The sequence below is a fragment of the Sciurus vulgaris genome (genome assembly GCF_902686455.1).
Source record: "Sciurus vulgaris genome assembly, chromosome: 3".
NCBI lineage: Eukaryota > Metazoa > Chordata > Mammalia > Rodentia > Sciuridae > Sciurus > Sciurus vulgaris.
Genome location: NC_136463.1, coordinates 111,226,592 through 111,253,542, shown reverse-complemented (window position 1 = coordinate 111,253,542; position 26,951 = coordinate 111,226,592). Strand labels below are relative to the sequence as shown.

Genomic DNA, 26,951 nt, shown 5'->3' with positions numbered 1-26,951 from the left:
CTATGCTATTTTATACCTTTTTGAATTTTCAGCATTTACATATGCTACCTTTGAAAATCAAATTAAACTACAGTTTTGAAAATGTGGGGCATTTTTATATAGCTTAGATTATTTTCATCTCAATTCTTCCTTTTTCCTCCATTGAAAAGCCAGTATGAGATCTTTCATCTAATAATAACACTCTAGTTGTAGTTCTGCAATGCTTAAGAAATAAAATCTGTTACTCCTGCTGGGATCAGAACAGTTGTCAGCATATGTGGGCAGCAGTGGGTGAAGAGCTTTTGAATGTAAGGCAATAAACTAAATACCAAAGTTGAATGCATTATAAAGTCATTGTTGATATAGGAGCAATTTTATGCCAATGAGCATTTTTTTTTTTTAGTGGTGCTGGGGATTGAACCCAGGGCCTTATATGTACTGGACAAGTGCTCTATCACTGAGCAACATTCCCAGCCCCTGTCAATGATATGTATGAAGGCATTTGTAATGGATTTCTCTATAATAGAGATGAGAAGACTCTGTGTACTAGCTTTATGCTATTCATTCTGTCAAGATAGAGCAAGCACATGGAAAGAGAGGGGTGATAGGAATTTTATACTGGATTTCAATGCTATGCCAGGTCCCTTTGCAATGCTATATCTTACTGGTATGTAAAGAGGATGGTATTTTCAGGTTTTTATTTTCTCTTCAATGGATTTATAAACCTCAGTCATTATGCATACTAGAAATTTGAGCATGAACTTAACTTCATAGAAGACTTTTGAAAATGTTTTATAAATCTAACTTTCAGGAAATGAAGTGGATTGTTTATGCCATAAAGCCCCTGATATTACATGATACTGCTGAGGTGTAGAAGTGAAGAGCCTTGCCCAGGAATTCCACAACTAAGGTGCCAGAACAAGCCAATTTGTATCTAAAAATTCCCCTTCATGGACCTTTCAGGGGCCTCTCCAGGCTTTATATCATATACTATGTTGACGTCTCTCCCAGCCCAGATTCTTCTAGAAATGTTTGAGGGAATTATAGAATTATTAAAGACCCACATAACACAAAACTAATTGATCGCTATATGAACATTTACTTTTCCAAACAAAACCCACAGCTTTTCAAGGACATCACTGCTTCTACTGTGGTGCCATCTGTCTCAATATTGAAAGCTTGGGTAATCTTTAAATGGGTAAATCTTTAAATGGAATCCTCTTAGCATGACAAATGACTTTAGTGGCATTTCTTAACAGAACAAAATGACATATTTTAATGGGTCTACAAAAGGCCCCAACCACTAGCTTTGCATACCTAAATCTCCAAATGGAAGAAGCAGCTTTCAGTGGAAATCCTGAGGATCCTAAGGAGGTAGGAAGGTTTCCACAGGCCGCCTGGGTAGAGCCCAGGGGAAGGACATGAGCCATCACTCTGTAGAAAGTCGACTACCCACAAAGGTATGGGGTGTGCCCAGAGCTGAGCAAGGAGTGTCTCATGATAGGATACAACACAGGCACTGTTGCTGAAGTCCAAGAAAGAAATTATGGAAGTTAAAAGAGGGAAGAAATAGCCACATTTTTACCAGGGGGAATGGTGTTTGAAGGTAGAATCGACAGGGACTTCGGGTGCCTTTTGTCGCTGTTGTTTTCCTTCTTGTGTTGATCCTGAGCTATCTTCGTGTCCTAGCTCATGGGAGGCCCACATTCTCCTTCTTGCTCCTCCCTCAGGCTGCCACTTGTTTTACTGCTACTTACTGGTAGGATGTCATGACTGCAGCACAGGCCTCAGAGAGCTGCGACATGAAGGTTATACTTCTCTATGCCACTAAAAACCGTTCACTAAATAAAATCTTCCCAATAGTTGAAAGGAATAGAGCAATAAGAGCCTAAAATTTCACAAAGCTCCCCTTAAAATCATGCCCCAATTCCTGATCTTGCTTCCCTGTTTTACTTTCCTCTCATATCTCTATAGTATGTGTCTTCATTTCCTTATACTCATCTCACGGTAGTCAAAGAGGGACCATCCTTCTTTCCCAACCCTTAAGTGCAGCCCTTAAGGTATTTTTACCAATATCTTTCCAAAGTCTGTATTTGGCAACTAAAATAATATCAAAGGAAAACTCTGATGGCACAATCCCTGTAGAGTTTTAGATTTTAATTCTTGCCCATGAGTAGCAGTAAAGATTTGCTACCTCATTCTCCTTGATCATCCATTGAATTCTACACATCCTTATATCCCAAGGGCAAATAATGATTATCAAAGACAATTCACATTAAGGAGGAGAAATAGTTCTCCAACTATAACACAATTTGGAGTCAACTGCAAATTGTGATAACTGGGTGCATTTTCATGCAGTATTATTACTGACTTCCACTTTGTTCATCCTCCTGCTTCTAAGCATTCCAGGTTCCTGCAGTTTTATAAGGAATAACATCTATTACAGTAACATTTTCAAATGACAGTAACTTTCTTTCTATACAAAGATGTTGAAATCATTGGATTTTTAAGTGTGAATTTGAATGTGCGTGCATTTGTGTATATGCTTGTACAAGGTGGTTAGAGATTCAGTTTTCCAGATATACTTATCTTGGCTATTTAAAGTATTTTAATTCATTTAATATTTGAACTCAAGTTTTGGTTTTAGCTATAATAAAATATTATGAAATCACAAATATTATATAAATCTGGGAAGTATTCAGATATGCATAGGAAATAAAATTAAGGGAATAGAAAGAAAGTCTTTAACTTAAGATAAGGAAATTAGCCAAATAAAAGAATAAGTCTAACATTTGTACTATATTCCTATATTTGTTCAAGGATGAAGCACAGAATGCTATCATCTGACAAGTTTTCATAAAATTAAAAATTTCATTGTCTCAGAATTTATAATTTTTCTATTCTTGCTATAGGGGTATACATTCTAATTCACAAGGCTTAGGTGAACTACAAGCACCCAGCTATAAAGTTATATTTCTGCTTCTACATTCATTAACATCATTTATTCAATTACTTATTATCACTACTAACAAATTATGGTTCAATGAGCAGGCCCCTAAAAATTTCAAGATGACTTGGAGAGAATTCCTGCCCTTGTGGAACTCAGACTAATAGCAAGAGAGTTACAGAAAGAAAATGAAACAAAAACCCAGCATACAGGCCACAATAGAAGCATGTACAGAGTGTACCATGAGTACTTCATTTTACAGTATATAGGTTGGAGGTATGAGGAGCAGATATGTTAGTACCAGGTAAAACTTCATAGAGGCTGGGTCTTGAAGTTTGGAGAGTGTGGCAAATTCATTTCACTTAAGGAGAAGGCTATTTCTGGTACCAATTAGTTTAGCATGGGCAATTTAAGGAATTACTATTAGCTGACAAGGACTGAGATTGGAGGTGAGGTGAGGGCACAGAAATAAAGAGGTAGGAGGTATAGAGGGAACAAAAGCTATTATATATCTTATCTCCGGTTCTAATCATCAGATTTTCTATAGTGGTGATGGTATGGTTTACTATCTCTATGGAAAAAGGTTTTTCATTCTCCTTAGAAGTTTAACAAAAGATGGGCACTTCCATTTCATTTTGATATGTCACATATGTAATTATATTAAATATCCCCTTCCCTTGTCTAGTAACAGTAAGCATAATGCATTGATAGTGGTTAACAGGCATGTTCTTGTACTTACTATGGCCCAGCTTACTGAGGCTTTGAATGGATAACAAGGCTAAGTGTGTCAATAAAAGTGCCTTCCCGTCCAAATGACAGAAAATTCAATCCAAACTGACTTCAGATAAAAGAGAGCAAATTTACTCATGTATCTGGGGAGCCTGGTAATAGGTGTAGCTAGATGGAGGTTCAAATGTCTTCACAACTCTGTTCTTCCTTTTCTCTCTATCTTGGATCCACTTTCCTGTGTTGGCTCTCTTCTCCAGCAGACTCTTGTTCTTCCAGTTTGTTTTTCCATGTTCAACTACAGAGAACTAAACAAGAGAGATCATTTCTGGTAGCTCTTAAACAATCCTGATTAGTCACTCTGTCTACCTGGGATGAAGAATGGTCAATGGAAAAAAGAACTAGTATAATCTCCAGTACAAATGAGTGAGGTCTAGGTAGTATTTGTATGATGATTCATCTCCTGTGACACACCAACTTGCTAAAAGTATGACCTCATGGGACTCCTTTGGCTATTCCTTCAGGGATGGGCTCTCAGCTCCTGGTTTCTCTCCCAGTAAATCCTGATCATTCTCAGTTTCTCTCTCCCCTTGTATATGCCATCAAGATCCTCTTTGCAGATTTGAGGAAATTCTTTCCTCTTTAAAGCTTCTTCAGAATAGTTAGCCTGTGTCTCAGGACCCTGTTCCCTGAGAATTTATGATTTTAAACAAACAAAGTCAGAAATATTCATAGGCTATTCTTATTTGCCTTTTAAAAAAAATATTTTAGTTGAAGATAGATACAATACCTTTATTTTGTTTACTTATTTTTATGTGGTGCTGAGGATCAAACCCAGTGCCTCACACATGCTAGGCAAATGCACTACTGAACCCCAGCCCCAGACCCTATTTGCCTTTATTTTACTTCTTCCTGGGACAATGAAAAATTAGCAGGAGATCTTATAGGAGTTGGGAGGGAAGAGAGAAGCAACAGCAGAAAATATAGGGAGAAAAAAATATAGACATAATTTAGATTTCAAAATATTATTCCAAGGATTCGCATACATAATAATATTTCGGTTTAGTAATACAGAAAGTTCTTTTCTTCCTCTCTCCATTTTAAGATCTGAGGAGGCAGAGATCATTGGCAAACAAGCTGGTGATTGAGTGGGCCTCACAGAAATGTGTTATGTAAATTAAGCCTTGACAGGTATTATGTGCTACCCTTATTAGCATAGAATTTATGTCTTAGTCTCAGTTAAGGATTTTCCCTATTATCACATCAATAAAGTAATATATTTTGTGTTTATAATTTTTGATTGGGGAAGACTGACTTTTTAAATGTATCGTTTCTACTTTTCCAGGGGCTGCACCACTTATTAGTACCTTTAGCACATTTAAAAAGGAATTTCTAGAAAGAAATTCAAAGAACAATTGGATTTTCTGTGTGTATTTTCCAACTCTTGATGGGACTGCTCTAAGTATGCAACAAAGGGATGATTTAATTCAAGTAATTTGAAAAACAGGTAACTGGAGAGCTGAGAAACCAAAAGGAGAACTGTGACTTTTCAGAAGGATGAAGCCATTACAGCGTCTAAGCTGGAGGGATAAAGGGAAGGGGCTATGCTACTGGAGCACAGAGTCAGGGGTCAAGGGTCATTTGAAGCCTGGGGGAGGAGGAGGGAACACTGTTTTTTCCATCCCTCAGTTCACTTTTCTGCTCACGCTTCCCATTGATCACACCCAGCTGGCAGCCAGTTCACAAGAAAGCCTTGGAAATGCGCAGCTTTCCGGGATGGACACTCCTGTGATATAAACCATAAAAGGGAAAAGAAGAGCCAGGAATGGATTTAAGGGCAAGTGGGTCTGTGATGCTGAACTCTCACAAAGTATTTTATAACATTTATTGTTATAAATCTGAGGTTGAGCATTTATTTATACTAGAACAACAAAGTTATTTTCAATGGCCTCTATCAATGGGGTATTTGAAGGACTGAACCATTAAAAGCAAGACAACCTATCAGCTCATATTTTGAGCTGGTATTGGGAGTCCTAAAATTTTGCTTATTTTAAAAAAATGTTTTTTTATACCTTTATTTTATTTATTCGTTTTATGTGGTGCTGAGGATCAAACCCAGTGCCTCACACATGCTAGGCAAATGCTCTACCACTGAACTACAATGCAGCCCCTAAACTTATTTTTAAGAACATTGCCTGTCCAAATTTCTTGGTGTTTTTTTGTTTGTTTGTTTTGTACTGGGGACTTAACTCTGGAGCTCTTAACCACTAACCTACATCCCAGCCCTTTTTATTTATTTTTAAAAAATCTGGGGATAGGGTCTTGCTAAGTTACTTAGGGCTGTATTAAGTTGCTGCGTTTGGCTTTGAACTTGTGTTGTTTCACTGCCTCAGTCACTGGGATTACAAGCATGTGCCAACACACCCAGACTTTTAAATGAATCAAGTTCCATGCTCTCAACCAGAGTTGTCCCTTTTCTTTCATTTGGAATACTGAGAATCTTCATCACTTTTCTTATTAACCTTCTATTTATCCATTTGAAGGTTGCTAAGATTTGCTTATACTATAACTTCAGTGATATTTCCCAAAATGAATTTTCATTTCAATCACCAAAACTATACTGCACAGGATATGGCAAATATTTGTGCTCATTCCTTTAAAGCCTCAACCTGGCTGGCACCACTCTCGAAATATAGCTCAGGATTAACTGAGTAATAAGGCAAGAGTGCACAGTAGTTTCTCTAATAAATTCTTCAATACAGTGACTATGGAGGAGTCTTTTGGTGGATTTAACCTCAGGCAGATAAAAACTTGGGAAATATTGGGGAAAGTCCACATTCTAAAACATTCACTATGTTAGGAAAATTGTAACAAGCTTTATGCTATCAAGGAGATCCAAATAAAAGATTTTCCATATTTTCACTTCCCCCCTTTTTTTTTTCACAAATTTCAGCATTTTTTTTTTTTTTGAGGAAACAATTGTTTTACTGTACTTCTACAGACTTTAGAACTATATCTTTTCCTCCTCCCCTCTAAAATTGGGCATCGTCTCAAATTTAACCAGGAATGCTAGTTTTCATTCTATTAAATTTTGTAAGGGCAATGGTAATAGAGGTTGAAATAGATCATGTGAAAAAGGTAAAAGAAGTAAGTAAGAGCTTTAATTTAAAACTTTGTGAGAAGCTGGATGTTTCTGAAAAATGGCAGTGAAAGAAAAATACCTCTTAATAAGAAGCAGAAGAAAGAACCTTAAGGTAAGATTAAATTAGAGATATCAAACATTTTTGTGGGGAAAAAGAGACAGATGTGCTTTTGGAGCTTAAAAAATATTGGTTAACTTTTAGTTGTGATCACACTTTGATGGTATCTATGTGAAGCAAATGTTTTGGCTCTAAACTTGTTTCTACAACTTTTATGTTTTCTTCCTTCACCAACCTGAAGGAGAATAAGACATTCTGACTGTCTCATGAAGCTCAATCAAAAGACTTTCCTGGGTCTCAGAACTGCCACTATTGAGAACAATTTAGTGTCCTTCAACTGAAAAATTCCTCTTAAAGATCACACCAACCAGAAATGTGGACAAAATTGCAGTGGTCCTACTGTATTTTGCAATCTGTAAACCATTTTTCACAAGAGAAAGTGATGTTGGAAAAGATCTATGACATCATCAGACTGCAAATATGTCTGCTCTCATGTAAACGAAGCAATAGTGACAACTATTTTTTTCTTAGGTTTAATGATACACTAATTCATTCTTTTTTACAAAGTGATCCAATTTATTTTCACATTTTGAAAAACTTGTGCAAAACTTAAAAATGTCTGAAGATGGAATCATTCCACACTTGTTACCCTTTTCCTACGACACAATGGGTGCTCACATTGGTTTGATGAAACTTTGTACCTGAACACAATGATATCCTTTATCTTCCTAGAACTTTAGTGAAGAAAAGGAAACATCAGTTCTTAATTTTAAAGATGAGAAAAGTGGGGTAGAGACAAACTGATTACGGCAAGGTGACATAGAAAAGTACAATGAAGACATAATTAAAACTCAATTTTCTGGTCTTCCAACTGCCTGCCCAGTGAATCTTCCATTATACCGTTTTGCTGTGACTGTAGATTAAGAACCATTTCCTTAGTCCTTCTAACACCCTCTATCCACACCTGGTCACTTCGACACTTTACTTGCACTTGCTTATTTTCTATATATCAGCACCCCACGAAGTATGGTGTTCATAAGTCTTGAGACCTTTTGTTCAGGACGCAATAGTCTTAATCGTCTATTAACTGATACTCCCAGGAAAACTGATTACTTCCTGTTGTATATGGTCACCTTAATGGTTAGGACAGGTCTCAGGGTTAGTGACAAAATGCCTGAGGCCCAAGTTAGTAGAAGTGGCCACAAAAATATTGACAGTCCCTTTTTAAATGGCAGCCTTGATTAAAGTCTGAAACGTTGAAAGATTACAGACATTTGGTAAATTAAAATATGCTATGTTCAAAACTTATACTATATTCAAGGCCAAAAGGACTTAGAAAATGCACTGGAGTTAAGGGCATGAGCCCTGGAACCCACGCCACGCTGCTTCTCCAGGACATCCTCATACAGCACCCCCAATTAAAACAGTTAACATGGGCCTGATCTCCCCCCCGAAAAAACTACATCCTGCTTACATTTAAGGTGGAAGATTTCTTTTTTTTTTTTTCCCCCATCGAGAACTTACTACCACAAAAACACATCCGACCTGTACTAGAATGGGTGTAGGGGAGCTTCAAAGCATCAAGATGCAAGTCAACTTGAGAGGAACACAGCGACCCCTTCACTAAAGTCGTCGCCACCTTTCCTCCCCGTTACCCCGGCCTGTGAACAATCTTCTCTCGGGCCGGGCCCCCAGGGTTCGGGCAGGATGGGAGGACGCTGGCTCGGCTTGCTCCTTCCCACCCGCGAGCACCGCTCCTTGCGGGGCGGACGTGGGCGAGCAAAAGGGAGCACGGCCGGGAAGACCGCGGGCGGCCCGGGAGGGTGGCGGAGGCTTCTGCGGCAGGCGGGCCGGCAGTTTTATTGTTTCCTTTCGCCCTCCTCCTCCCGCGCCCGCCCCGGCGTCACTGGAAAGCTGCCCGAGCAGCCCGGCGGCGGGCTATTTATAGAGCAGGCGGGAGCGCGTCACGGAGCCCGGCCTGGCTGACGGGGCCGCTGACGCGCTTGGCCGCCAGGCCGAGTCCGCGGGGTGCGCGCCGGGTACCGGCGACAATGGGCTTCTGTGTGTGCAGCTGCCGCCGCCACCAGGGGCCGGGGGAGGGAGGCGGGCGGCCGCTCCCTGACCTCCCTCCCTCCCCGCCACGACCCCCGAAAGGTAACCGGCCTCTTCCGCCCCCGGCCAGGACCCGGGCCCCGCGGGCTCCCCACCCCCACATTTTGTCTGTAAGTTCCCTTGCCCCAGCCTCCGCTTCCACTTCCCCTGCTTTCCTCTCTTCTCCCTGCCCCAACTTGAAGAAAGTGGGGAATCTGTCCCGCCCCGGGCAGCCACTTTGTGCGCCCGGGAAGCGGGACCCACACCGGGTGCGCCCAGCTGGGGACGCAGTGACGGAGGGGCCGGGAGCGCCGGGCAGGTAACGTATCCTGGATCTAGAGTGGGGATGCTTTGTTTGGGGCGAGGGGAGGGGAGCAGGGGGTGGATGAGAACGGGCAGCCCTTCCGGGACTCCTCTCTTCCCCCTCCTCCGCCTCCTGCTCGCAGGAAGCCAATCTGGGTACGTTGCGCGAAGAGCGAAAGAGAAACTTCTCCCGCCTGACTGACTAGATGAGGCTCCTCCCTAGAGGCCAACAGAATAGAGACCCCCCCCCACTTCCTGCTCGCCTCCCGCGGTCACTCCCCGGTCCACTCCCTCCTGTCCCCTCCGCGCAACGCTGTGTGGAGCAGTTGTCGTCCCCCCACGCTTCAGCTCCCATCTCGGGTCGGTTCAGTACTTGGATGCCCCCTCCCTGCGAAAGAAGGGGCTGACAAGGATTTTAGGGACTTCCTGGGATGCGGAGACCAGCTCTGAACCATCCCCTTTCAACTGCCGGGATCTGGGAAAGCTTGCTCTGGAGCCCCTCGCACGTGGCAGGCAGGCCGAGAACTTGCAGTACCTTCTAGGAAATTGCAATCGATTTGTAATGCACTTTCGCTAATTGGGAGTTCAAAATTAAACTTTAATAAAGCATTTGTGTCGTCTCGTCTAATTGTGAAAGCTTCCATTCGTCCTGGTAGAAAGATACAAAGTCTCAAGTTAATGGCGCTAAACTAGATTACCCCCATCCCCACCCCCCAGTACAACTCCTTCAGCAGTCTTCGGCGCAGCTGGATTTCCGTAAGGTACAGATGTTGCTAATGGCAGCTTAAGCACGGATGGGCAGATAGCATACGGAATGCAACATGTTGCCATATGGTTCCTTTAGCCTTTCACCTCCAGGGATATCAATCACATATATTCTGGGAGGAACTTAATGACTCTCTGAACAGCAAAATGAATTACCTGGTACAATTTATATCCCTTGACCTGATATGTTATAACAACAGGAAGATAGCATCTCACAATTTCTGTGGTATAAATTGAGTTAGAGAGCTACATTTCAAATTCCATAACATCTATTTTTAGTTTGAGAGGCCCTGTCAAATCATTTTGGCTGTAAAATCTGTTTCTGTATTGCCTCCTGTTTCCCCCCTCCCACTTCTAGACGATGCAAAATTTATGAAGTTTAACAAAACTGTTGTCTTGAAAATTGCCAATCAACTGACTAATCGAGGAGGATGGGGAAAATATGACTTCCAAAGTGAGTTAATTAAAAGTTAGCAATCTTTAGGAACACCTTCTAAAAGAAGAAAATCAAAAAACTCTAGGGAGTTGTTCTATTTGTTTCAGTATTACTTCTAAATCCATTCATTAGCTTCTTGAAATTCTCCATTAAAAACTTCAACTATTCCTAAACTTTGGAAATTAACTTAAGGAAAACTGTTCCTAGAAACCCTGAAATACAAGAATCTAAGTTTTCCTCCTTGGCAAACCAGTTTCTATACACCTACCCCCTATGCACTCACTGTACATTTGGCTTGAATCATGAATGTGGTGTTTTTATGTGTTCTCCTCCTAACATGTCAGTGAAAGCAAATGGAAGTTACTGTTTAGATCCTAGTGGAATGATTCGTTAATATTTCACATTTGATTTTTAAATATCTTGGTAATTAATTAAATGTTTTAATAGATTGTCTCTAACCTCAGACAATAAGCATGGTTGTCTTTTATTATTTCCCTTATTTTTCATTCACTAAGATATATCACACTGAACGAAAAGCAAAAAGTTGATACAAAAGTAAAAGACAATTTTTTAAAACTACTTTTATCTATTAAGGGATATCTGAAAGCTAGAGCCACTAAAAAGTTTTTGCTCCCAGCAATATGTAAACCATATTCATATGAACTGATAGACTATACAGACTTATCAAAATGCATAAAAGAGACATGAACAGTCTAAAAAGGTATTTATTTTTAGTCGTGTTTCAGAAAGTGTTAACATTCTAAAAATTTGTCTATATATCATTTTGAAATTAAAAGATGCTGCTTTTTTTCACCCTTTTGTAATGGTTGATGATTTATTATGTAGTGTTTGAGTTACTTCAGTCGTTTTGATAATTAACCAGTGAGATCTTTTGTGTATGTATATAGCAAAGACTCTTATACAATGCAAAATAAGATGTACCCAAGTTAATCAAGATAAACCTAACTCAGGATAATTTAAGATACACCTAGGTTCTGATAATCTTCTTATTTGGTGTTTTTGGTAATCTTTTAATGACTGAGGTTTTACCTCTCTGTGGAACATCAGTACTCAATGAGTTTTAATCGTGATCAGTGGTTAGCTTGTCAAAAATGACTCCATCTCCAAGACTTGTGACTAGACATTGAGTGTGTCTTTGAATCAGTCACATAGAACTTGCCTTATAAAGCCTTATAAAGCTGTTATTGTCATGGACAGATACCACAGCCCTTTGTCAAGTTCAGTGATTATTAAAAATGTTCCTCCCTCAAAAGCCAGGCCAAAAATCCTGCTGTGCTTCATTTCACTATTCAAGTCCATTAATAAATAAAATCCCAAGCAGCACTCTTTGCTGTCTCAAGGTGTAACATTACATATATTTCATGAATAATTTCAGGCCCTTTGTAGACATAAGCCATATATATTTTTAGTATACCTGTATGGCAGCAAAAACAAGATATGTATCTTGCAGCAGGAGTTTTATTTTAAATGAAGATTTGATGGATGTCCATTGTTAAATGAGGTGGTTGGTTGCCAAGGTGAATCTTATAGCCAGAAATTACTAGAATTGTTATTGTCTATTAGGGAACCACTTTGTATTTTTTGAGCCCTGAACTTCACTTGCTCCTTTTATATAGTCCTTCATATTATTAATCTGAGAATTTATTTGGGTAGGAAAACTTTTGAAAATGTGTCGACCAAGAAGATTTTCAGCAGTGTTTCTGCCATCTGCTGATTTAGGGCCTTTATCCTGAGCAAGATTGTTTATTCTAATTAAAAATTAAGCAGACTGTTAGAATTAGGTATATTCCCCATGCCAAATAATTTTAATTGTGATACAATCCTAGCTGCTGCTTAGTTTTACTCATTAATAAATTTAAAATCTTTAAGATAGTTCAGGTTTTGTTTTTCTTAAAGAAATACAGGACAAGGTATGAATAGGGATTAGGCCTCTGACAAAATTCTTTTAAGTTTGTGGTTTTGAGGAGAGTCATCAGAAAAGAGAATAGTCCCATTACACTTGCCTTGTTTGCTCTTCAAATTCAAAGCCCACGTTGTTGCATTGGAAACTTAGTTCTCTTTTAAAAGCATTTCATTAATTTTTTTAAACTGTCAATCTGTAAATATTTAACCAGCCAAGCAGAAAACAGTCTTTCTCGGCTCTATGCAGCTTTGTTTTTATCTGATTTAGTATGAGTGCCATGTAAATATCACATAAAAATTTGACTTTGATTGTCCTTACTTTGACTGAAGATTGACAGGAGCTCCTTAATTAATCTTGTTCTCTTTCCTGTTCTGTATTCAGATATTGAAATACAGTATTTTATACATTTATAAGATTGTGTTTGCATTTATTTAATTTATGTTTCTTTTTTTAAAGCATGTAGTCCTGAATGTTTGTTCTTTTTTTTTTTTTTTTTTTCCTCACATCATTACTCTGGTACTGCTTGATGTAACTTGATTAGCTCCCTCCCCAGTCATGATTGGTAATTAAAATAGGCATTAAAATTAGTCACTTAGCAATTTTGCTGTTCAATTGGCAATTAAATTACTTAATTGCAATTAAAGTCCTAATTTTAATTGGCAAAATGATAGATGTAGATTTAAGATAATATGTATAAATACTTTAATAAGTGTCTATATAAGGATTACTTAATTACTCAACTTCAAGTTTATGCTGTTAACTTTAGAACTTTTAAGTGAGCAATGAAATTTATATTACATCTATTCAAAGGATATGGTAATTAGATTTATTACTTATCACTATAAGGGTCCTTGCTATAAGTTACTTTTGTAGTGTTAAAATTGTAGGTTTGATAATTGCAGAATTAAGAAGAGGAAAAGGGCATAGATGTCTTTGTTATAAAATATAAATAGATTATTTTAATTTTTCATTAAACTGAGAGGTTTCTATCCACCAGTTAGTTTGAGGAAACAATAAAAAGTGGTTATTTTATCACTGAAATTAGAACAAAAAGTAACCCTCTGTGATTTACATACAAAAACAATCGTAAAGTGATATATTTTATCTACGTAAAGAAATGATATCTATTACTGCTAGGGTTGCCAATGTTATTAGCTACTGTTAGAATTTCAGGTGTTTTGATATTTTCTTAATGTATTGCAACTTGTTTTCAGAATCTTTAAAATATCTTTTAGGAATTTGTACATTTTACTGAAATTAGTAATGAAATATAAAACCAAAGTTATCCTTCTTTGCCTAATAAAAAAGGAATTGTTACATGAGAAAATATTAAGTGGTTAACTTAAAACCAAATATTTAGGAGATGGCCACTGCGAATCAAATATTACCAAAAAAATGAAGGATTTTTATTATGCAAAATACTTTTTGAGTGGCATGAGGCTTACCATATGTTCAGTTTTATAATTTTAATTTACAAGTAGATCCTTCTAGAAAAGAGTGCTATTTATTCCTGTACATCTTTACATATTTCTAGAACTGAGTTCTGAATCAAAGTAAGAAATATATTTTAGAGTTTTTGCATTACTGATTTTGGGTGAAAAATGGACTGAGTAAATCTGAATAAAAGCTACAACTATCCAAAATGAGACTATCAAGGAAGTAACTGACTTATTCTATGAGCATCCTATGGAAAGGAACACTTTGGTTGATAAATATCCTTTCAGTGCAAAGGAAATGGCAAAACAAAACAAAAAAACTCCCTTTAATATTTAAAAATTATTTTTAAAAGCAGATTCTTTTCAAAGTGAAATTTTCTTCTATCACTAATGTAAAACTGCCTGCTGAATGACAAAAATGCTGTGAATTCAAAATTTGTCTAAATATGATATGTATCTCATTTTAGTGATTAAATTAAGTTCCACTGTCATTTTATTATACAATATCTCCAAGTTGTCTTAACTCTTATGACATAACAGGTATGTCTGTTTCACTATGACTGCATTGTAAGGTCTACTCTGAATTTATTTGGGGGAGAATAGTGAAATAAATCCCCAGAGGCCTCTTTCCCATGCATTAAGATAGAAAATCCTATGGGATTACATCCATGTTTGCTTTCTAAATTATACCAAAAGCTCAATTTTATTAAGTATAATCTGCTTAGCCATGCAAAAAATAAAATAGTTTAGATGTGAGTGTATGTAGTATTTATATTTTTAATGAAAATGTTTTCCATAAATGTGCTAATATATTCTGCCTAATATTTGTTAATATCATAAAACATACTATACCTTCCAAAATGCTTTTCTGAGATCATCTAATTGTATTTATTAATAGTTATAGTTTATTTTAGTTGGTTTCCAAAAGATGTATTTATGGATAGGGCCAATTTTTCTCCCATCTATTTTAAATTATTAAGAAATTAGACCTTCATTGTAGGATAAATTTACACTTTTATATATAGCAGTAATTTAAAGTTATATCAGATGCTGGATTCTGATAAAAAAAACATTATTGTTCTTTTAATTGAGTTATAAAATACTTTATTTGAACTATTTATGTATAAGAATCCAGAAGTTTGTAGTCATATAAATGCAGAATTTCAGTTTCTTTTAGCCTAAAGCATCGTTTTAACATTTTCTGAAAGGTTGTTCAATTCTACATTTTGATTCCATTATATGTGTAATTAAACCTCTATGCACAAAAGCATTCTCTTATGTACCAGCAAATACACCCACAGGAATCCTCTTCTAAACTATAATTTCTTTAAACATATAATCATAGGATTTTAAAACATGCTTTCATTTTTCCAAACTATATGCCAATTTGAACTGGTTGGTGATAAAATGAGAGATTTTATTACCATTTTGATTTTTTTCCCCTGTGACCAACAGTGAGTTAAACATGGGCAAGAGGAAATAAAGAAAATCTATTGTGAACCTAATCCCATGTGTTAAACTGTTTCTCTTTTGGAGGAAATAGAAAAGAATCAAAGGTTTGTAGTTGTGTGTGAATTCCAGCACAATATGAATATTTGGGACTGCAGCATTCTTTCCTCAGGCTTAATCTAAGTAGTAAATAGCTAATTTTGTGTGTGTGCGCATGTGAGATATTCTCTAGAACATTGTGGAGTCAGGCCCCCTACTGACAGGATCAGTCAATTACACATATTGGCGGTGCTCCTGAGACTTGGTCCCATCAGAATCTCCTGGAGAAAATACTCGTCTGGAGTTTTGAGCGCCCTTCTATGAACTTTCTTTTGTGTGTCCTGGGTCCTTTTCACCCTGAGCATATCCTAGCCCTATCCAAAACCCCAACTCAAGAAGTAGCTCATCCAATAATTAGTTTAAGCAAGTTTATCATTCTCACATCCGGTGTGTCTTCCTAATAAATAATAACGCTTCCTAGGAACCTGAATAAGAATTTAAAGAGGAGAGAAAAAACTCTTACACATATAGAGGGGAGGAGTTTCCTTTTTCTCTCATTTTACTACATTTAGCTAATATTTACTCCATTCTTCACTAATAATTCTTGTAATAAGCTACTGTGACAACGGCCTTTGTATCTTGGTTGCATTAACACTTGAGCAAAGGCTGTGTTATGAAGAAGCCGTGCTCGACAGGTTGCTGTTAAAGAGTTTATCATATTGCCATGCTTGGCTTCAGTTGATCTCACTTTAAATAACTCTAGTACACTTTTCCGCTCTCTGGGAGAGAAATCTTCAAATTGTCCCCAGACTCAAGCCAGTCTAAATTGCATGTTTTTAATGGCAACGACGAAGGGTCGTGCAGAGGGGACGAATCTACTTATATGTGAATATTTGTGTTTGAAGGGTTGTGATTAAAATCTTAAAGTTCTCCTGTCCCCCGCTTTCCTGGGGACTATATTAAAAAATAATAACTGCCACCCTAGCGTGGCTGCGCTTGAGTTTCCGACTGCCTGAAAATAGCTGCCGGGAACCTGGCCTACCGCAGGGATCAAGGAAAGCTCCCCTTGGCCGCACCCTGCTCTCTCGCGGAAGGGAAGGGAAGGGAAGGGAACCCGGGAGGGCGCCTCTGAGCCGGAGTTGCTGCTATTTTGGGCAGAGCCTAGCGGGTGCGTCAATGCCTGCGCCCCTGCGTCACCGCCACCCCCACCCCCTTCCTTCTCCCCTGCTTTCCAAACTCTCACTTTTTCCCTTTCGTTCGCGTGGAATCGCTTCTGCCCACGGGGCGCTGACGCTACAGAGCTCATACTAATAAGCTTTTCTTCACCCTTCCCCCTCTCGACCCTCTTACACACCCAGGCCCGCCACCACAACATCCCCCTACACACGCACGCGCTCGTGCGCGCGCGCGCGCGCGCACACACACACACACACACACACACAAACACACACACACACACACACACTTCCTGTTTTTTTTTTTTTTGTTGTTGTTGTTGTTCGCACCCACTAGGGCGCCGCTGAGCATCAGCGGCCGTGACAGCGGTAGAAGCAGCCACAACATCTGGGGGAAACTTAAGGTGGTCACGTAGGTTTCCCTGAGGCTGCAATGCAGAAGAGCCCGCAGCTTTCCTGGGCAGCCACAGAGCACCTCGTGGCAACGACTCTCCATCCACAGGGGAGAAGGGGTCGGCGAGGAGCCGGCAAAGGCGGAGGTGCAGATTAGGGATGAGCAGTCCCGGAATTCGGATAGTTCCAGGATTCTTTCCGCCCATGCTGAGCTCACCAACTTGGGAGCTACGGGGGGGTCGGGGGGGGGGGCGAGTTGCAAAGGGACCCTGGTAGCCTGGAAGAGAGCCACGCCAAAAGAGGAGGGGCAGCTGGTATTTGGTCTGCGGGCACAAAAAAGGGAGCACCTCCGAACTCTCTCCTAGCCTCTTCCACCTCATCGGAGAATCCCAAGAAGGCCCACCCAGTTTCAGCAGGACGACTCGCTCCCTGAAGAAGCGGCGATTCCTTTGCTAGAAAGCTCCCTACGCCTTTGGCCGCATGGAGGACGGATTGTTTTACAAAGCAGGGTAGAGGGTGACTGGGATACCGCCGGGCTGAGATCGCGTTTCCACATCCCGCCAGCACTCCTCTCGGAGGACGGCTGTAGGCATACACCTTACGTTTTGCGTATACACTGATTCCCCCCACCTCTCTGCTCCCCTTGTCTTTTCTTCTTTACTCAGATCACGGCTGTGATAGCCCTTGTGTTTCAAAAGCAGGTTGATTTGTTTCTCTAAAACTCCTGGGAGGAATACAGCCCAAGTTGGTGGGCACTGGGGAGTGTCGAAAGTATTATAGTTGGCAGAAGGTGGGATCCTTTCTGCACAAGACTCACCTGTTGCTTACTGCTTGGTTGCATTGTCTGCAAAAGAAAAACAGGCAACACTTCACTCTCACTTTTGGAGTCTCTAAAGGGCTAGGTCATTGTCTCCCCCCTCCCCTTCCTCACTCCTTCACGCACCACGTCCTCCCTCCAACATAGAAACTGCACAGAAAGAAAGAAGAAAAATAGGCCCTATCCTTATTCCCTTTTAGCGCCAGTATGTGTGTGTGTGTGTGTGTGTGTGTGTGTGTGTGAGAGAGAGAGAGAGAGAGAGAGAGAGAGAGAGAGAGAGAGAGAGGAGAGAGGGGTATGAATCTGAGAAGGTAAGTGCCAAAGGAGAACAAGAATAGGAGAAGGGAGAAAAGAGTAATGCCCCGGGCTAGGGAAATCCCACCCAGCCTGAGCCCTCTGAGTGTCTTGTGTCATGGGACAGATCTGTATGCACTTCCGCCACGGGGCCTGTGTGATGATGGTGGGTAGGTGAGGTTAAGGCGCTGCTAGGCACACCCCGTCCCGTGCCGTTTCAGGTGCAGGCTACCTGCTCCACGCCAGCGTTCTCTTCCACCCATGCTTTTGTTGTACCCTCCCCATGTGTGAGAGTCCGAGAAGCCGCGAGGTCTCGGAGGCTTGGGGGAAGGTGATGTGTAGCTGCGTTGAGGGCTTCGCAGAGCTGGGTGGAGAGGTCACACCTCTTTCGGAAAAAAAAAAAAAAATCCCACCCAAGCGGGCTACCAAGGTGAACGCAGAACGGTTCCCACCTTAAAATCAGCCCTGCTCGTGACGTCAGGTCGGAAATATACCAAAGCCAGCGCGGGCCAGGAGTCCGGGGAGTGCGGCGGCTCCGCGATTGGGTAGCGGGCCGCTGACGCGCGCTGACGCGCGGAGACTTTAGGTGCATGTTGGCAGCGGCAGCGCGAGCCACATAAACAAAGGCACATTGGCGGCCAGGGCCAGTCCGCCCGGCGGCTCGCGCAAGGCTCCGCGGTCCTGCAAGTCTGCCCCGCCGGCCGCCTACCTCTGCTGCCTGCCGGATTGCGGTGTCTCGGCTCCCTTCGCTCAGCTCGCCCACCCCTCCCTGACCCGGGCACCCGGGTTCCCAGAGGAAACTGCACTTCGGCAGAGTTGAATGAATGAAGAAAGACGCGGAGAACTCCTAAGTGAGTAGGTGCAGCCGGTGCAGCTCGAGTTCTTTTTATCTTTCTTTTGTACGTCTTCTCTTTCCACATAGGTGGGACAGGTTCTCTGAAACTGGGCGCCAGACGTGAAGCATGAATGGGGCGGGAGAGTGGGTAGTGGGTGCGCGTAGCTACGAAGGGTTTTATTTTGAACTCCGATTTTGACATTAGGGGGGAGTTGGCTCCAACAGAGACTTCCAGACTCCTCATTGGTGGACGTGTAAAGGAGCCTCCACACCTTGGGGAGCTGCGGATTTGCCTGCGGAAACATGTGCTAAGTTTGTTCTTAGGTCAGAATTGATTGTGGCCTTCTGATACCGAGACTCCAAGTCTTGTGTATACGAGGGAAACTGTAAACTGACAGGGAGAGAAAGTTCTTCAGTTTATGCGTTGCTTGGGAACTGTGTCACCGCAGCTGGCCAGGGTGCGGATGTTTCCCGGGTATTGTTGAATAAGGGTGGTGTTCATAGTGTCCTGTTACTAAGTTGCCTGAAATTTCTGGTTTTGACATGTGACGTCCTTGGGTCCTTGGGTATATGAGAGAGAAAGAAAGAGAGGGAGGGAGGGAGGGAGGGAGAGAGAGAGAGAGAGAGAGAGAGAGAGAGAGAGAGAGAGAGAGAGAGAGAGAGAGAGAGAGAGAGAGAGAGAGAGAGGTGTGGTGGAGAGAGAGAAGGGGGATGAATATGTGGAGTACAGTTATGAAACTGAAGTTACTAGAGGGTTAATATTCAGCATAGACATGTCTCCAAGTGTTGGGGGGGTGTCAAAAAGTGTCCTATTTTTTTCTGGTTAGCCTCTTCTTCCTGCCATCTTCTGCCCCCCCACCAAGATTATGGGGGAAGGGAGAGAGCAAGAGTTGATGATGTTTAGCTTTCTTGTTCATTATAAGATTGTCTATGCTCTAGGATGCCTTCCAAGTGAAAACATCCAAAAATTACTAGGACACAAGAATGCCTTATTCCAGCAAGTAGGCAGATTGTGGAAAGCATTGTGGAGAAGGTGTTCAGCTTGGTATGCTGAGAAGTGCTTCTAACACTGGTGCAATATCCTACAAGCAGTATTTCCCTTCCTCTGCAGTTGACCCAAGATGTTCATGAGAACATAGTCCCCTCTTCCCACCCCTTGGTCATTAAAGATGTTGAAAGCCAAGTTTTCTGGAAAAGTGAATACCAATTCACTTGTATGTTTCTCAGTGCTCTATTAAAAGCACTTAAGAAACCCAGATGCTTCCATTCAAATTGCCTTCTTGTATGTCCAGGCCTTGCTAAGATTTTGTGAGAAGAAGAAGGAAGTGTTTTCTCATTTTCTGTTCTTGACTTCTCTTCCTCCCCCTGAAAATAATAGCCTATTTCACCAGGAGAAAAAAAAAAAAAAAAAAAAAAAAAAAAAAAAAAGTAGATTCTAACTGTGTACTTTCTCTTAAATTCTAGTCTTCTTATTCAGGTCTGAAAAAAAGTTAAAATGTAAATGACCCCTCCACCCACACTCTAGCAAAGGGGCCAATTCATTACATCACAAGTGTTAAATAAGTTCATGGAATACCTTTCCTCCTTCAGGATCCTTTCTCTGCAAGGATTTACACAGTGCAATGGGTGGCATTATCTCTTGTTTCCAGCCATGTCTTTTATACATCCATTTTAACTGCTGTTTGGTAAAAACTACACCCTAATTTCCAATGAGACATAAAAGGGCCTGCCTGGTGAGTCTGCGTATGCCCAGTCAAATCTCTGTTGGGAAGACACTCTGAAACTTCCTGTGTCTGTATTTTAGGAAGGAGATCCGACAGGCTGGACTCCCCATTGCTTTTCTAAATACCTTGGAATCTGTCCTTCATTGAATTACGACACTGTCCACCTTTAATTTCCTCGAAAACACCAGTAACTCGGCTGAAGGTTAGTGAACTTTATTTCTTTCATTACCTTTCCTGAGTTCCCTAGCCATCAACAAACAGCACGACACGATTTTTCTCAGGCAAACCCTGTAACTTAAGGTTACAGAAAATAACTTTCTTATTGTGCAATTCAACTTTATTTCTAGATGGTCATTTCTAGAAAGCTCGCTGAACCAGAGCTTCAGAGAAGAGCCTCTTCAGAGCGGGATTGGCTGGGGTGGGGGGTGAAGGGGGTGGGGAGTCGGCATTTGGAAATATCCGGGAGTGCGGACCCTCAATGGCTTTCTAGCTCTGGGTCTTTGTTTGTATAGTCTTTTCATACTTTGCACTGTTGCTCTGCAGCATTCGACCTCTCTCGCCCTTCCTCCTCTTGCGCACCTACCGGCTCTCTGATCGCCGTGGGCTGCCGGTGTAGCTCCAGGTGTACCCGAGCCCGGGAGAAAGTGTTCAGTTGACCAGGCTGAGTGTGTATCACCCTGTTTCATTTCCAGCCATGCCTTGTGTTCAGGCGCAGTATGGGTCCTCGCCTCAAGGAGCCAGCCCTGCTTCTCAGAGCTACAGTTACCACTCTTCGGGAGAATACAGCTCCGATTTCTTAACTCCAGAGTTTGTCAAGTTTAGCATGGACCTCACCAACACTGAAATCACTGCCACCACTTCTCTCCCCAGCTTCAGTACCTTTATGGACAACTACAGCACAGGCTACGACGTCAAGCCACCTTGCTTGTACCAAATGCCCCTGTCCGGACAGCAGTCCTCCATTAAGGTAGAAGACATTCAGATGCACAACTACCAGCAACACAGCCACCTGCCCCCCCAGTCTGAGGAGATGATGCCGCACTCCGGGTCGGTTTACTACAAGCCCTCCTCGCCTCCGACACCCACCACCCCGGGCTTCCAGGTGCAACACAGCCCCATGTGGGATGACCCGGGGTCTCTCCACAACTTCCACCAGAACTACGTAGCCACTACACACATGATCGAGCAGAGGAAAACGCCCGTCTCCCGTCTCTCGCTCTTCTCCTTTAAGCAGTCGCCCCCAGGCACTCCGGTGTCTAGCTGCCAGATGCGCTTCGACGGGCCCCTGCACGTCCCCATGAACCCGGAGCCCGCGGGCAGCCACCACGTGGTGGACGGGCAGACCTTCGCTGTGCCCAACCCCATTCGCAAGCCGGCTTCTATGGGCTTCCCGGGCCTGCAGATCGGCCACGCGTCTCAGCTGCTTGACACACAAGTGCCCTCGCCGCCGTCGCGGGGCTCCCCCTCCAACGAGGGGCTGTGTGCTGTGTGCGGCGACAATGCGGCTTGCCAGCACTACGGCGTGCGCACTTGTGAGGGCTGCAAAGGCTTCTTTAAGGTGAGCAAGGTGGGGCAGAAGAGGCTGGGAGGGTTTCTGTAGTGCCCGGGACTCTGAACTGTACCCTTCGCTTTGGTTCCGGCAACCCGGCCCCAGCTCGCCCGGGACCACAAAAGTCTCCCCGGCCAGCCTAGGCTGCCCTGCAGCCTCCCAAGGCTAGCGGTGGTGGAGGGGGTTGCTTCGGGTTATCTGAGTAAGGGACGCAGAAAGAAAAGTAGACCCAGGGTCGCATCCCCCCGCAACCAGCCGACCCGGCGGGCCCCCGCCGAAGTTGCTGGAGCCGGAGTTAGAAGAGGGTCATTTGCATGTGCTAGGAGCTGTCTACCCTGTTCAGATTGAAATTGGTTAGGACAGAGAACCGTGTCTGAGCTAACCAAGTGGAACAGAATTCCCTATGGTCAAATTAAGTGATCTCTTTATTTCGCCATCCTGATTGAATAATCTTATCATTTTAAATAGAGAAGGTCTCCAAGGAATGTAAATAATATGAATGCCCACGGATTTGTATTTACTGAGCGTCTCCTTCTCCTTCTCTTGGCATATAAAACACAGCAAGGAGCGGCAAGGTTAGCTCAAATGTTAACGCTATCAATTTTCTTCTGTTAAATACCCTGGGGGAGGAAAAAGAAAAGAAATAGAAAAGAAAAAGGAAAAAAATCAAAAGGAATTGTGTGTTTGTGCTTGTTTGTGGGGAGGGAGTGTAGACCCAAGCCATTCAATAATTGTCTCCGGGTTGCTGTATTTTCAAGGTAAAAAAAGTAATTTTCGGCCTACGTTGTTTCCTTTTGCAGCGCACAGTGCAAAAAAACGCGAAATATGTGTGTTTAGCAAATAAAAACTGCCCAGTGGACAAACGGCGCCGGAATCGTTGTCAATATTGCCGATTTCAAAAGTGCCTGGCTGTTGGGATGGTCAAAGAAGGTAGGTCACCGCAAACTCCACCCTTCAGTGTGCGCCCTTGAAAACCAGCTACCGGTACCCAAGTCCTACTTTCCACTTCCTGGATGGAAGGGTCTCCAGTCCCCCTCCCCCCTGCCCTTCCTCAGTCTGGCCTCCAAGATCTTGCAGCTGCCTGCTTGCTCAGCCTCCTCTAGAGAAAGCTGCCAGGCCCTTCTAGCCTTTAACTATACGACCCAGTTGGAGGAAAATATTAAATATCCTCACATTGTTTATGCTTCTCGTCAGTAAAGGTTTTACAAGCAGAGGGGACCTGGAGCAGCTGGGCCCGGCGCCCCATGACTGCGGCCTTCCCGAGGGAGGAGCCCAGGTGGTAGCTGGGCCTGGGCTCGGGGAGTGGCGCTAACAGGGCTATTCTTTTGCAGTTGTTCGCACGGACAGTTTAAAAGGCCGGAGAGGTCGTTTACCCTCGAAACCGAAGAGCCCACAGGAGCCCTCTCCCCCCTCGCCCCCGGTGAGTCTGATCAGTGCCCTCGTCAGGGCCCATGTCGACTCCAACCCGGCTATGACCAGCCTGGACTATTCCAGGGTAAGAAGTTGGCGGGGGGGTATCATGTGGACAAACCAACAGATGGGCAGGATCCCCTTCCCACACCCAGCACTAACCCTCAGACCCAAGGGGTAAAGGAGGCTAACAAGTGATGTGCCTCACAACTCTGGGCGGGACCACAGGAGACACTTCGGTAACTGAGAAGTGTAGACAAGAGAACCCAACAGAGGAAAGAGGAGAGTACATGACCGAATGGTCGAATCCCTGTGAAGCCCCACTCCCCCCGCCCCGTACTCCTGGACCACTGTATATACCAATGCCCTTTAAGGCAAAAACCTGAGGCCGCACAAAATCTCCCCATGTCTACTTTATCCTCAATTCTCCATACAGATGTTGTAATTCTCATCCTTTCTGCCACTGCCTGGGTGAAGGATGTGGAACCTGCCTGGGGGCTAGGGAATGAAAAGAGAGGGGTATAAGGAATGGCACCAGGGTCAGGGATCAAGTGGTCAAATTCCTCTTTTACTCCAGCTGTGAAATATGTGAGTGCTTTAATTGGAGGAAGTATGTTGGGCAAACCTAGAAGCGACTGCAATATTATTAAGATTTGCAAAGGGCGTCTCAGCTCGAGACCCACTCTGGGACTAGCATGAATACTAACGTGTCAATTGTTTTGTGGAGATAAGAGTGAGCGTTTCCCAGGGCTGGCTGGCACTGTATTTAGTCTGTATGGAAATGGTAATTTACATATTTAAAGCAGCGACCTCATAGCACCGTCCCTAATTGAATTAATTGCCCCGGAACATCTAATTTCCTTACTGGTCAGAGAGAGGTTTAATTGTTATAAAAACCTGGCTCCCCTACTAGAAACGGGGTTAGCAATTTCACGGGTTATATATTTTAGAGAACCTCATTAAGTGCTTTTTAAAATGAAATTCCAGTTCCAGGCGAACCCTGACTATCAGATGAGTGGAGATGACACCCAGCATATACAGCAGTTCTATGATCTCCTGACTGGCTCCATGGAGATCATCAGGGGCTGGGCGGAGAAGATCCCGGGTTTTGCTGATCTGCCCAAAGCTGACCAGGATCTGCTTTTTGAATCAGCTTTCTTAGAACTGTTTGTCCTTCGATTAGCATACAGGTAATAAGGGAAGAGGTGATCCAGGGTGGCTGGGAGAAGAATCAATAAAGTAAAAGAAAGGGAGGGAAAGGAATAGAAAAGAGGAAAAAGGGAAAAGGACAGAAGAGGAAATGAAAGATGGAAAAAGAAAAGATAGAAAACAAATGGAGAAGGGAAGGAGCATAAGCCCTGAAACCTTGGGTGAATGGAATGAAATGGAGGTGGGATAGGGGGCGTTCTTGATTGTTATGAAATTAAACCCTTTCAAGGTCCACTGGTCTACATTTTATTAACTCTTCAGTAATTAGGTGCCTCTTAAATCCCTCATTTATTGCTCTTCAAGTAATTAGTTGTTTAGCTTTTCTCTCTCTCTTTTTCTCCCCTCTCTCTTTGGTATTAATTGCAGGTCCAACCCAGTGGAGGGTAAACTCATCTTTTGCAATGGGGTGGTCTTGCACAGGTTGCAATGCGTGCGTGGCTTTGGGGAATGGATTGATTCCATTGTTGAATTCTCCTCCAACTTGCAGAATATGAACATCGACATTTCTGCCTTCTCCTGCATTGCTGCCCTGGCTATGGTTACAGGTCAGTACTGCAGGTGCAGGACACGTTCCCTCCAGAACTGCCCAACAGGACGCACTGACTTTCCCTTGTTGCACATTGTTTCTGGTCCTGCCAGCTAACTAACTGCCTTGTGCCTTTGTTTGTTTGTTTTTTATTGTGTTTTCTACAGAGAGACATGGGCTCAAGGAACCCAAGAGAGTGGAAGAACTGCAAAACAAAATTGTAAATTGTCTCAAAGACCATGTGACTTTTAATAATGGGGGGTTGAACCGCCCCAACTATCTGTCCAAACTGTTGGGGAAGCTCCCAGAACTCCGTACCCTTTGTACACAGGGTCTACAACGCATTTTCTACCTGAAATTGGAAGACTTGGTACCACCACCAGCAATAATTGACAAACTTTTCCTGGACACTTTACCATTCTAAGATCTTCTCCCATGCACTTATAAGGAACTGGAAAGAAAACTCAAACTGTCCAGAGGGGGCTAGTCACATGGGCAGAGATAGCCCTCTGGGCTGTTTCAGCTCAAGCTGTCCCCCCTTCTGTAAAATTCCCAGCCCCTCAATTCCTAAAGAAAACAAACAAAAACTGTTGCTATTTCCTAACCTGCAGGCAGAACCTGAAAGGGCATTTTGGCTCCGGGGCATCCTGGATTTAGAACACGGACTACACACAATAAAGTGGTATAAACTTTTTATTATCAGTTAAAGATCAATTTAATGTTCAGAAGAAAGATTGTTCATGTATGATGGGAAATGTTTGGCCATGGTTGGTTGTTGCAGTTAAGACAAACATCACACACACACACACACACACACACACACACACACACACACCTATCTTATGGGGACCCACAAGTATTGCCCTTTAACAAGACTTCAAAGTTTTCTGCTGTAAAGAAAGCTGTAATATATAGTAAAACTAAATGTTGCGTGGGTGGCATGAGTTGAAGAAGGCAAAGGCTTGTAAATTTACCCAATGCAGTTTGGCTTTTTAAATTATTTTGTGCCTATTTATGAATAAATATTACAAATTCTAAAAAATAAGTGTGTTTGCAAAAAAAAAAGAAAATAATTACATAAAAAGGGACAAGCATGTTGATTCTAGGTTGAAATGTTATAGGCACTTGCTACTTCAGTAATGTCTATATTATATAAATAGTATTTCAGACACTATGTAGTCTGTTAGATTTTATAAAGATTGGTAGTTATCTGAGCTTAAACATTTTCTCAATTGTAAAATAGGTGGGCACAAGTATTAACACATCGGAAAATCCTGACAAAAGGGACACATAGTGTTTGTAACACCGTCCAACATTCCTTGTTTGTAAGTGTTGTATGTACTGTTGATGTTGATAAAAGAAAGTTTATATCTTGATTATTTTGTTGTCTAAAGCTAAACAAAACTTGCATGCAGCAGCTTTTGACTGTTTCCAGAGTGCTTATAATATACATAACTCCCTGGAAATTACTGAGCACTTTGAATTTTTTTGTTTTTTAAAAATGTCTAAAATTGTCAGTTAATATATTATTTTGTTTGAGTAAGAATTTTAATATTGCCATATTCTGTAGAATTTTTCTTTGTATATTTCTAGTATGGCACATGATATGAGTCACTGCCTTTTTTTCTATGGTGTATGACAGTTAGAGACTCTGGTTTTTTTTTCTGATAAATTCTTTCTTTGAGAAAGACAATTTTAATGTTTACAACAATAAACCATGTAAA

At 42.1% G+C, this 26,951-nt stretch overlaps 2 protein-coding genes across 6 annotated transcripts; one reads left to right on the top strand and one right to left on the bottom strand.

Annotated features, from left to right (window-relative positions):
• Window positions 1-482: 482 nt before the first annotated feature.
• On the bottom strand, window positions 483-18,566 carry LOC306657654 (uncharacterized protein; the record flags this gene model as incomplete). Its single annotated transcript, XM_079133859.1, has 4 exons — window positions 483-1,504; window positions 3,791-3,960; window positions 17,681-17,707; window positions 18,207-18,566. The coding sequence occupies 4 exons, from the start codon at window positions 18,564-18,566 to the stop codon at window positions 1,297-1,299; spliced, it is 765 nt and encodes a 254-aa protein (XP_078989985.1). The 3' UTR covers window positions 483-1,296.
• On the top strand, window positions 8,824-26,951 carry NR4A2 (nuclear receptor subfamily 4 group A member 2). Of its 5 annotated transcripts, XM_079133858.1 has the most exons (9): window positions 18,607-18,825; window positions 20,614-20,735; window positions 21,226-22,091; window positions 22,883-23,012; window positions 23,414-23,577; window positions 24,480-24,682; window positions 25,068-25,084; window positions 25,189-25,246; window positions 25,395-25,612. In XM_079133858.1, exons 3-9 carry the CDS (start codon window positions 21,228-21,230, stop codon window positions 25,477-25,479), a joined length of 1,521 nt encoding a protein of 506 aa, XP_078989984.1. In that variant the 5' UTR covers window positions 18,607-18,825; window positions 20,614-20,735; window positions 21,226-21,227; the 3' UTR covers window positions 25,480-25,612. The 5 variants fall into 5 exon arrangements, with proteins under 5 accessions (XP_078989981.1, XP_078989984.1, XP_078989982.1 ...); XM_079133855.1 differs by lacking the exon at window positions 18,607-18,825 and adding an exon at window positions 8,824-9,262 and having other exon boundaries at window positions 25,068-25,246; window positions 25,395-26,951; XM_079133856.1 differs by having other exon boundaries at window positions 18,609-18,825; window positions 23,414-23,502; window positions 25,068-25,246; window positions 25,395-26,951.

Coding starts and splice junctions, on each gene's coding strand:
- NR4A2 (XM_079133855.1), top strand. CDS start 21,228: ATGCCTTGTGTTCAGGCGCAGTATGGGTCCTCGCCTCAAGGAGCCAGC. Junction 24,683..25,067: donor GTCCTTCGATTAGCATACAG/GTAATAAGGGAA, acceptor TATTAATTGCAG/GTCCAACCCAGTGGAGGGTA. Junction 25,247..25,394: donor TGCCCTGGCTATGGTTACAG/GTCAGTACTGCA, acceptor TGTTTTCTACAG/AGAGACATGGGCTCAAGGAA.